The sequence below is a fragment of the Amblyraja radiata genome, chromosome 14 (genome assembly GCF_010909765.2).
Source record: "Amblyraja radiata isolate CabotCenter1 chromosome 14, sAmbRad1.1.pri, whole genome shotgun sequence".
Lineage (NCBI taxonomy): Eukaryota > Metazoa > Chordata > Chondrichthyes > Rajiformes > Rajidae > Amblyraja > Amblyraja radiata.
The window spans coordinates 181,856-193,793 of NC_045969.1; the positions used below are offsets into that span (position 1 = coordinate 181,856).

The following is an 11,938-nucleotide window of genomic DNA, read 5'->3' on the forward strand; positions in this document are numbered from 1 at the left end:
TCCGTTGCAACCGCAAGAAATGCAACACCTGTCCCTTCACCTCCCCCCTCGACTCCATTCAAGGTCCCAAGCAGTCGGTCCAGGTGCGACAAAGGTTCACCTGTATCTCCTCCAACCTCATCTACTGCATCCGCTGCTCTAGATGTCAGCTGATTTACATCGGTGAGACCAAGCGTAGGTTGGGCGATCGTTTCGCCGAACACCTCCGCTCAGTCCGCAATAACCTACCTGACCTCCCGGTGGCTCAGCACTTCAACTCCCCCTCCCATTCCCAATCCGACCTCTCTGTCCTGGGTCTCCTCCATTGCCAGAGTGAGCAACAGCGGAAATTGGAGGAACAGCACCTCATATTCCGTCTGGGGACCTTGCGTCCTTATGGCATCAACATTGAATTCTCCCAATTTGGCTAGCCCTTGCTGACTCCTCCCCTTCCTTAACCCTCTAGCTGTCTCCTCCCACCCTCCCATCCGCCCGCCCTCGGGCTCCTCATCCTCCTCCCCTTTTCCTTTTTTCTTTCCCCCCCCCCCACCCCCCATCAGTCTGAAGAAGGGTTTCGGCCCGAAACGTCGCCTATTTCCTTCGCTCCATAGATGCTGCTGCACCCGCTGAGTTTCCCCAGCAATTTTGTGTACCGGTGATGTTATCAAAACAGGTCCTTCAGCACAAGCATTTGACCCATATCGCTCTAAAACTTTCCTATCCATGAACCTGTTTAAATATCTAGACATTTAATGACAAACAACAGAGATCTTTACAAGCTATTTATCATCTATTTCTCTGGATTGGACCAGAGTATTAAACGTGTTTGGAGCAATACAGGAGCATATATTTGTAGTTGTTCAGTACAAGCAAATGGGGTTGAAAGGGAGAAGTAGATCCGCCATGATTGGATGGGAGAATAGACTTAATGGGTCAAATAGTCTAACTCGGTCTCCCCCTGCACCAGTTCCTCAGCCATTCACTCATACCCAATGACTTGGGCTCCACAGTCATTTGTGGCTATGAATTGAACAGATTCGCCACTCTGGCTAAAGATCCTCCTGTACTTATCCTCACTAGCACGTGGTGCCAGGGCAATCCAGAAATGATTGGCTTCATGGAAGGAAGCAGAGGGTGATGGTGGAAGGTTGCTTCTCGGACTGGAGGCCTGTGACTAGTGGTGTGCCTCAGGGTTCGGTGCTGGGCCCGTTACTGTTTGTCATCTATATCAATGCTTTGGATGAGAACAAACTTGGCAAGATTAGCCAGTTTGCTGATGATACAAAAGTGGGCGTTTTTTGCAGATAGTGAAGATGGTTGTGAAAAATCTTGATTGATTGGCCAGGTGGGTTGATGGAATTGAATAGAGAAATGTGAGGTGTTGCATCTATGGAAGTCTAACATGAGCAGGAGTTACACAGTGAATGACAGGGCTCTGGGGAGTGTTGTAGGGCAGAGGGATCTAGTACAGGTGCATGGTTCCTTGCAGGTATGTATGGTGCTCAAAATGCCTGTTGGCACATTGGCCTTCATCAGTCAGAGTATTGTGTGTGGAAGTTGGGGGATCATGTTGCAGTTGTATAAGATGTCAAGCTGGAAAGGGTACATAGAAGATTTACGAGGATAGACACAAAATGCTGGAGTAACTCAGGCAACATCTCTGGAGAGACGGAATGGGTGACGTTTCGAGTTCAGACTGATGTCAGGGGAGTGGGCGGTACAGAGATAAAATGTAGTCGGAGACAGTAAGACTGGTGGGAGAACTGGGAAGGGGAGGGGATGGAGAGAGAGGGAAAGCAAGGGCTACTTGAAGCTGGAGAAGTCAATGTTCATACCGCTGGGGTGTAAACTACCCAAGCAAATATGAGGTGCTGTTCCTTCAATTTGCGCTGGGCCTCACTCTGACAATGGAGGAGGCCCAGGACAGAAAGATCAGATTGGGAATGGGAGGGGGTTTACAAGGATGTTGCCAGGACTAGAGGGTGTGAGCTATAGGCATCTGTTGAGTAGGCTGGGACTACAGGAGGATGAGGGGTGATCTTATAGAATCATGAGAGGAATAGATCAGGTAGATGCACAGAGTCTCTTGCCCAGAGTAGGTGAATCAAGGACCAGAGGACATAGGTTCAAGTGAAGGGGAAAAGATTTAATGAGAATCTGAGGGGTAACGTTTTCACACAGAGGGTGGTGGGTGTATGGAACAAGCTGCCAGTGGAGGTAGTTGAGGCAGAGACTCCCAACGTTTAAGAAACAGACAGGTACATGGACAGCACAAGTTTGGAGGGATATGGACCAAACGCGGGCAGGTGCGACTAATGTAGCTGGGTCATGTTGGCCGGCGCCTCAAGGTCAAAACTATGACTCAAGGTCATTTTTAAACTTTTGCTTAACTCCCCATATTCATTGGCCAGGACCTCATTCCGTTTTCTAGCTGTCATTGTGCCAACATGCACGACAACTTCTGGCTGCTCCCTCTCCCCCTTGAGAATGTTCTGCAGCCACTCGAAAACCTCCTGAATCCTGACAGCCTGGAGTCTCGACCTCAGACACAGAACCTCCCCAAACATTCACTAACGTTCGGCCTGACTTGCTCAGAGCCAGAGTGGGAACAAACACATGGCTTTCACTCACAGCTGTGTCGATTCACTCGTTGTTCCTCTCAGCTCCGCAGCCTCACCAATGAAAGACAGGACTAGGAAATCAAATTGTTTATTAAATCGGGGTTACAGAGTTTGTAACTGATCACAATTGCAGAAGTCAGCAACATCACAACTGACAGCCAGATTTCACCGCTTTACTTGTGGGAGCACCCAGGCGCAGACAGCAGACAGCAAGCAGACAGGAGGGCAGACAGTGGAGGAGCCACAGTCCCAGGCCAGCACAAGACACATGGGAAGCCCTCAGTACCTGAGACTATTCCAGAGTCATCTACTCCATAGATGAGAGCGTTCCCTACTGCCAGTATAGATGTGGCCGGGACCCTCACTCTGAGCAGACGACCCTCTCTCGTGTGATAAAATCCAGCAGGTCTCCGGGCGTCAGGATACCAGTGACCACCGGCGCTGTGGACAGAGGGGTGACAGGTCAGAGGGCAAGTGGCATGGGGGGGGGGGACAGATGTCGTGTTGGTGCGGCAATGCGTGATGGATACTCACGTGTTTCCTGGCGATCCATGACCAGAGCGAAGGGGCAAGCGTCCAATCGTCCGGCCACAGCTCCCAGCTCATCCTCAGCCTCGACCTGTAGACACAACGGCCAGGGGACAGTAGCCAGAGGGGGGAATAAACACACAGACCCTGCGGACCCTGCCCACAGACCCTGCCCACAGACCCTGCCCACAGCGTGGACCCTGCCCATAGCACGGACCCTGCCCACAGTGTGGACCCTGCCCACAGCACGGACCCTGCCCACAGCACGGACCCTGCCCACAGACCCTGCCCACAGCACGGACCCTGCCTACAGACCCTGCCCACAGCACGGACCCTGCCCACAGCGTTGACCCTGATGGGGCAGAGGTCCAAACAATGTCATCTTTCCAAGAGAAGAAATGCTTCCTTAGTTTCAAATGAGTTCTGCTGTTCTCCACTCTCACCGTCTCCGAATCTCCCACGAGATGGCGTCAACCCCAAAAATAACACAAAGACCCTCAATTACTTTGTGCAGTTTCCTGCAGTTTTTTCCTTCTTTGCATCTCACCTTACAATACCTCCTTGCTTTCTTCTTTCACTTGCTTTTCCACCTATTTTGTGTCTTTCCTTCCTCTAAGTCACTGGTCTGATGTACACTCCAGGGGATAAACTCCCAATATCTGTGTTTATATTCCCTGCTAGCGGGCGGTTATTTTTTCACCCTGGCTTCATCCCTTTGAGTTTATCCACCACAAACGTTTGCCTCAGTTGTGTTCTATGTCGATGACATCTCCCTACCTCCTGCAGCTCATGGTCTCCCTCTGCCTCCCTTGTTGCTGGGAGCCATGAAAAACCTTGTTAAAAACTGCCACTGGCTCCCTCCAGCCTCCAATACATCCCACTGCAGACAGTCCAGGGTGGGTGGAGCGGCTCAGTCTCTAACCCTCACCCAGAGCATGTAACAAGGAACTGCAGATGCTCATTTATACAAAAGGACACAAACTCAGCAGATCAGGCAGCATCTCTGGAGAACGTTAGGGTTAGGTGACGTTTCAGTTTGAAGAAGGGTCCCGACCCAAAAAAACATCTATCCATGTTCTCCAGAGATGCTGCCTGACCCGCTGAGTTACTCCAGCACCCTGTGAAACGTCACCTATCCATGTTCTCCACAGATGCTGCCTGACCCGCTGAGTTACTCCAGCACTCTGTGAAACGTCACCTATCCATGTTCTCCAGAGATGCTGCCTGACCCGCTGAGTTACTCCAGCACTCTGTGAAACGTCACCTATCCATGTTCTCCACAGATGCTGCCTGACCCGCTGAGTTACTCCAGCACTCTGTGAAACGTCACCTATCCATGTTTTCCACAGATGCTGCCTGACCCGCTGAGTTACTCCAGCACTCTGTGAAACGCCACCGATATAATGAAAAATATGTACTTGAGAAAGAGGGGAGGGGACGGGCAGGTGCTGCGTCAGCAGAGAGCACGGCAAGATTACTGTCACTGTAGGGAGAGCAAGAGTGGAGCCATTCCCCAGTGCACGGCATCGGGAACCCCAGCTTCAGTTACAGGACAGGAGGGAAACACAAGGAGGTTGCACAAAGCTGTGAAACACCCTTCTGGTTTGGATTACTGGAGCCAACGGCAGGTCAGACTTGGCTCAGCGGTCCCAGGGTGAGAGGTGCCGACCAGTAGCAACAATCAGTGACCTTTGTAGAAAAAGGAGACAAGAATGCTGGAGAAACTCAGCGGGTGAGGCAGCATCTATGGAGCGAAGGAATAGGTGACGTTTCGGATCGAGACCAGTCTTCAGACTATGCCACCCCCCCCTCACTCCTACATCAGTCTGAAGGTCTTGACCTGAAACGTCACCTATTCCTTCGCTCCATAGATGCTGCCTCACCCGCTGAGTTTCTCCAGCATTTTTGTCTACCTTTGATTTTTCCAGCATCTGCAGTTCCTTCTTAGACCTTTAAATAAACATATCTGGATGCAAAAACTTCAATAGGGGCGCAGAGAGATGTAAATATGGAGCCCTCCCTCAGACAGCTGTTACTGGCAGGTGGGCCAACTGGTGCCCTGACCTCAACACAACAGTCCCCAGTCCCACCCACACCCCCGTCCCACCCACACCCCCGTCCCACCCACACCCTACCCCGGTCCCCACCCCAGCCCGCCCTGGTTCCCACTCCACCCGGCCTCACCCCCACCCCCACACCAGTCCCAGCCTCACCCCCACTCCAGGAGCAGTACCTGTGGAAATTGCTTGATGAGAGCTTGGTCCACTGGGTCATCACGTTGAACCTTGGCAGCCAGGACAGAGCGAAGCAAATGGCTGAGGGTCACCACTCCCAGGACCTGTCTGAAAACGCAACACACCTGGTCAACACCACACCTGGTCACTGCACTTGGTGCAACACCCTCACTGCAGACGACCATGGCCACCCCCTCCCCTTCCCCCCACCAGTCACTCACCCGCCCTCACACAGCACGGCCGCCCGCTCACACCCACGCTGCCGCAGAGTGTCCAAGGTGCTGCGGACAGAGAGCGAGGGAGGGAGGGTCAGCGGCCGCGAGACGTCCAGCTGCTTCACGCGTGCTCGCCACCACCTGGGGAAGGACAGAAACACACGTGACCGTGAACCGGGAGCAGTGAGGCCCCCCCAACCCCCACCAGACCCCCCCCCCCCCCAACTCCCCCCCCACCACCACACCCCCACCACACACAGTCATGCTCACCAGGGCTGCTGGACACCTTCCGGAAGTTTCTGTTGGAATCCCTTCTGTGCCATCCAGTCATTGCTGAGGAACTTGGTCCTGGAGACATAGGCAGTCAGTAGGAACATCGAGCCCCAATATACACCCCCTCCCCCCAATATACACCCCCTCCCCAATACACCCCTCCCCCAATATTAGATTAGATTAGATTATTTAATGACCACACAGTCAAGCTGGTGGAATTCAGGTTCAGTACAGGATGTTACAAGGTAGGCTGATTCCCGTCAAACATAACATAAAACACAACATCATACAATATACAGTACATGCATGGGGAGGATATGTGCTGTTGTCATAGTGTGTTCAGAATTCGGATTGCGTGTGGGTAAAAACTGTTTTTAAATCGAGATGTCTTGGCGGACAGTGAGCTGTAGCGCCTTCCTGATGGCAGCAGGTGGAAGATGTGGTGAGCTGGGTGGGAGGGATCAGAGATGATTTTCTTCACCCTTGACACGGACCGTTTGTGATGGAGTGATTCTATTGATGGAAGGGGAGTGCTGATATTTTGGATGCTTTGTTAACTATGCGCTGTAATTTATTACGGGAGTGAGTGTCTAAACTGCTGAACCAGACTGTAATTGATGAAGTGAGCATGCTTTGGATGATGGCTGTGTAGAATCGGATTAGGAGGTGTTTCCTCACTCTAAACATCTTGAGCTGGCGGAGGAAGACTAGTCTCAGTTGGCTTTCTTGTAGATGTGATTTGAATTGATTTTCCATTTGAGGTTATTGCTTATGTGAGTGCCAAGAAATTTGAATGAGTCAGTGGTGGATATGGGTTCGCCTGAGATGAGTAGGGGGGTCTTGGGTTGTGCCTTACGTCTGAAATCAATGATGAGTTCGTGTGTTTTTGATGTGTTGAGTAAGAGGTTATTGTCTGTGCACCAAGTGACTGCTTTGTGTGTTTGAGTGCGGTATTCTGTTTCAATATTGTTCGAGATGAGACCTATGATGGTTGTGTCATCTGCGTATTTATATATTTTAACTGAACTATGCTGGGATGTGAATTGGTTTGTGTAGAGTGAGAATAACCAGGGTTACAAGACGCAGCCCTGAGGGGCTCCTGTGCTGAGGTGCAGGGGGTGAGATATGGTGTTATGTATCTTCACCCTCTGTTGTCTGTTCCAAAGGAAGCTGTAGATCCAGTGACAGATGCAGGGGTCAATGTTCATGTCCGTTAATTTATGGAAGAGTTTAACCGGGTTGATGGAGTTAAATGCCGAACTGAAGTCCATGAACCCCCTCCCCCCAATACACCCCCTCCCCAATACACCCCCTCCCCTCAATACACACCCCTTCCCCCAATACACCCCCTCCCCCAATATACACCCCCCCAATACACCCCCTCCCCAATATACACCCCCTCTCCCAATATACACCCCCTCCCCAATATACACCCCCTCCCCAATACACCCCCCCCCCCAATATACACCCCCTCCCCCAATATACACCCCTCTCCAATACACACCTCCCCAATACACCCTCCCCCCAATATACACCCCCTCCCCCAATATACACCCCCTCCCCCCAATACACCCCTCACCCCAATGCACCCCCTCCCCAATATACACCCCCTCCCCAATATACACCCCCTCCCCCCAATATACACCCCTCCCCCAATATACACCCCCTCCCCCAATATACACCCCTCCCCCCCATATACACCCCCCCCCCCCCAATATACCCCCCCCCCCCAATCCCCCCCCCCCCCCAATATACACCCCCTCCCCAATATACACCCCTCCCCCAATATACACCCCCTATACCTGAGGGTCAATATACACCCCTCCCCAATATACACCCCCTCCCCCCAATATACACCCCCTCCCCAATATACACCCCCTCCCCCAATATACACCCCCTCCCCAATACACCCCCTCCCCCTATCCCCCCCTCCCCCAATACACCCCTCCCCAATACACCCCCTCCCCAATAAACCACTCCGACCCCATGAACCACTGCCCCTCCCGCTTCACCATCCCCCCCCCCACCCCCCACTCACATGTAGTTGCGGACGGAGTCGGGCAGGATGACCACACATCGCTGACCCGCGGCCAGACCACGGGCCGCTTCCACGGCAACTGAGACGGCGCTCCCGGAGCTACCACCTGCAGGCCAGGATAACGGTCAGTGCGGGCAACACGGACACAGGGAACGCGCGCACACAGAGACACGGAAACACGCACACGGAGACACAGTGACACGCACACAGAGACACGGAAACACGCAGAGACACGGAAACACGCACACGGAGATAGGCACAGAGACACGCACACAGAGACGCGGAAACACGCACACGGAGACACGCACACGGAGACACGCACACAGAGACACGGAAACACACACACGGAGACACGCACACGGGGACACGCACACATGGAGACACGCACACAGAGACACACACACGGAGACACAGAGACACGCACACAGAGACACGGAAACACGCACACGAGACAGGCAGAGACACGGAGACACGCACACAGAGACACGGAAACACGCACACGGAGACACGCACAGGGACACGGAGACACGCACACAGAGACACGGAAACACGCACACAGAGACACGGAAACACGCACAGAGACACGGAAACACGCACAGAGACACGGAAACACGCACACGGAGACACGCACACGGGGACACGCACAGAGACACGCACACGGAGACACGCACACAGAGACACGCACACGGGGACACGCACACAGAGACACGCACACAGAGACACGCTCACAGAGACACGCACACGGAAACACGCACACGGAGACACGCACACAGAGACACGGACAGACACGCACACAGAGACACGCACACGGGGACACGCACAGAGACACGCACACAGAGACACGCACACGGAAACACGCACACGGAGACACGCACACAGAGACACGCACACGGAGACGGAGAGATGTGGACCTGTGCTCTGAGACGGACACGCAGGGATACGGACGGTCGGGGAAAGATCACTGCCCCCCCTCCCCCCCCCACAGAGCAGCCCCCCCTCCCCCCCCACTCACCACAGAGCAGCCCCTCCTCCCGGATCAGTTCCCGAGCCATGAGGAAGGAACGTTCATCACTGCTCTTGTACCACTTGTCCACCACCTGCAGAGACCAACACCACCAGCCTGAACCCCAACACCACCAGCCTGAACCCCAACACCACCAGCCTGAACCCCAACACCACCAGCCTGAACCCCAACACCATCAGCCTGAACCCCAACACCACCAGCCTGAACCCCAACACCACCAGCCTGAACCCCAACATCACCAGCCTGAACCCCAACACCACCAGCCTGAACCCCAACGCCCTGAACCCCAACACCACCAGCCTACCCCAACACCGCGGAGACGATGGCCCTTGTTTGACGTATTATGGCGCTGGGTTTGCTTTTGATTTATTTTGTTCTGTAAATATTATTTTAAATAATTTTGGGGGAAAAACCCTCAACTCCAACACCTCCCCCCAAACTCCCTCCCCACCCCCCCACATCACAACCCGTCACCCCCCCCCCCCACCCTGGGGAACCCCCCCTCACAATACGTCACCCACCCCCCCCGTCACCCCCCACCAAACCCCCCCCCCCACCCTGGGGAACCCCCCCTCACAATACGTCACCCACCCCCCCGTCACCCCCAACCCCGTCACCCCCCCCCCCCCCCCACCCTGGGGAACCAACCCCCCCCAAAATCTGCCCCGCCGTGCACGAGGTCACAGGGAATTCTGGACCGTGGCGATTGTGTCACTGGGGTCAGGGGGCACGGGAGCCACTGACCGATCGGTCCAGGACGGTGGGGATGAAGTCGTAACCAATCCCCTCCACCTCGTAGCCGCTGACGTCCGTCTGGTTGAGTTGTGCCGGCTCCGCCAGGATGGAACCTTCCGGATCAACACCGACAATCTGAAGGTCAACAGAGCAGTGAGAACGAGAACAGTCGGTGACTGTAACTAATGATCATAACTAGTGACCCCGACCAGTGACCCCGACTAGTGACCACAAGTACTAGGGGACCGAGGATCTAGTGGGAGGGAGCAACTGAAGGGAATCCACATTAGTCAGGAAATGGTGTTAGGTAAACTGTTGGGACTGAAGGCAGATCAATCCCCAGGGTCTGATGGTCTGCATCCCAGAGTACTCAAGGATGTGGCCCTAGAAATCGTGGATGCATTGGTGATCATTTTTCAATGTTCTCTCGACTCTGGATCAGTTCCTGTGGACTGGAGGATAGCCAATGTAACTCCACTTTTTAAGAAAGGAGGGAGAGAGAAAACGAGGAATTATAGACCAGTTAGCCTTACATTGGTAGTGGGGAAGGTACTTGAGTCGATTAGTTAAAGATGTTATAGCAGCGCATTTGGAAAACAGTGACAGGATCGGTCAAAGTCAGCATGGATTTATGAAGGGGAAATCATGCTTGACTAATCTGGAATTTTTTGAGGATGTAACAAGTAGAATAGATAAGGGAGAGCCAGTGGATGTGGTGTATCTGGACTTTCACAAAGCCTTTGACAAGGTCCCACACAAGAGATTAGTGTGCAAAATTAGAGCACATGGTATTGGGGGTCGGGTATTGACATGGATAGAGAACTGGTTGGCAGACAGGAAGCAAAGAGTAGGAATTAATGGGTCCATTTCAGAATGGCAGGCAGTGACTAGTGGGGTGCCGCAAGGCTCAGTGCTGGGACCCCAGTTATTTACAATATAAATGATTTAGATGAGTGAATTAAATGTGACATCTCCACGTTTGTGGATGACACAAAGCTGGGTGGCAGTGTAAGCTGTGAGGTGGATGCTATGAGGCTGCATGGTGACTTGGATAGGTTGGGTGAGTGGGCAGATCCAGGGCAGATGCAGTATAATGTGGATAAATGTGAGGTTATCCACTTTGGTGGCAAGAACAGGAAAGCAGATTATTATCTGAATGGTGTCAGATTAGGAAAAGGGGAGGTGCAACGAGACCTTGGTGTCCTTGTACATCAGTCACTGAAAGTAAGCATGCAGGTACAGCGGGCAGTGAAGAAAGCTAATGGCATGTTGGCCTTCATTGCAAGATGATTTAAGTTTAGGAGCAGGGAGGTCCTACTGCAGTTGTACAGGTTCCTGGTGAGACCACACCTGGAGTATTGTGTGCAATTTTGATCTCCTAATTTGAGGAAGGACATTATTGCTATTGAGGGAGTGCAGCGTAGGTTCACCAGGTTAATTCCCGGGATGGAGGGACTGACATATGATGAAGGAATGGGTCGACTGAGCTTGTATTCACTGGAATTTAGAAGGATGAGAGGATACCTTATAGAAACATATAAACTTCTTAAGGATTGGACAGGCTAGAGGCCGGAAACATGTTCCCGATGTTGGGAGAGTCCAGAACCAGAGGTCGCAGTTTGAAAATATGGGGTAGGTTAGGACTGAGATGAGGACATTTTCTTTTCACCCAGAGTTGTGAATCTGTGCAATTCTCTGCCACAGATGGCAGTGGAGGCCGATTCACTGAATGTTTTCAAGAGAGATTTAGCTCCCAGGGCTAAATAAATCAAGGGATATGGGGAGAAAGCAGGAACAGGGTACTGATTCTGGATGATCAGCCATGACCATATTGAATGCTGGCTCAAAGGGCCGAATGGCCTACTCCTGCAACTATTTTCTGTTTCTATGTCCCCATGCACCTACCCCTCCCCATTCCCCCCACCCCCACCCCTCACCTGGCACTGCGGACATTTCTCCTTCAGTTTGCGGGCGATACCGGTGATGGTTCCCCCGGTGCCAGCGCCAGCCACCAGCATGTCCACTCTCCCTGGCAACAGGACAGTGGTCAGTCTCGCCGCTCACCCTCCCCGCCCCCAGCCTCACACTGCATCACACCCCCCCCCCCCCCCCCACCTGATGGGCAGTGTGGAAAGACCCTTCGGCCCAACTTGCCTACCCTAGCCAACATGCCCCACCTACACTAGTCCCACCTGCCCACGTTTCGTCCACATCCCTCCAAAACTGTCCTATCCATGTACCTGTCTAACTGTTTCTTAAATGTCAGGATAGTCCCAGTCTCAACTACCTCC

General features: G+C 53.0%; 1 protein-coding gene across 1 annotated transcript; it reads right to left on the minus strand.

Annotated features, from left to right (window-relative positions):
• Positions 1 to 2,672: 2,672 nt before the first annotated feature.
• cbs (cystathionine beta-synthase) lies at positions 2,673 to 11,709 on the minus strand. Its single transcript, XM_033032327.1, has 9 exons — positions 11,585 to 11,709; positions 9,657 to 9,782; positions 8,901 to 8,985; positions 7,889 to 7,994; positions 5,848 to 5,925; positions 5,584 to 5,718; positions 5,362 to 5,470; positions 3,135 to 3,219; positions 2,673 to 3,041 (listed from the first exon to the last, which is right to left on the minus strand). The coding sequence occupies exons 1-9, from the start codon at positions 11,663 to 11,665 to the stop codon at positions 2,962 to 2,964; spliced, it is 885 nt and encodes a 294-aa protein (XP_032888218.1). The 5' UTR covers positions 11,666 to 11,709; the 3' UTR covers positions 2,673 to 2,961.
• Positions 11,710 to 11,938: the final 229 nt, after the last annotated feature.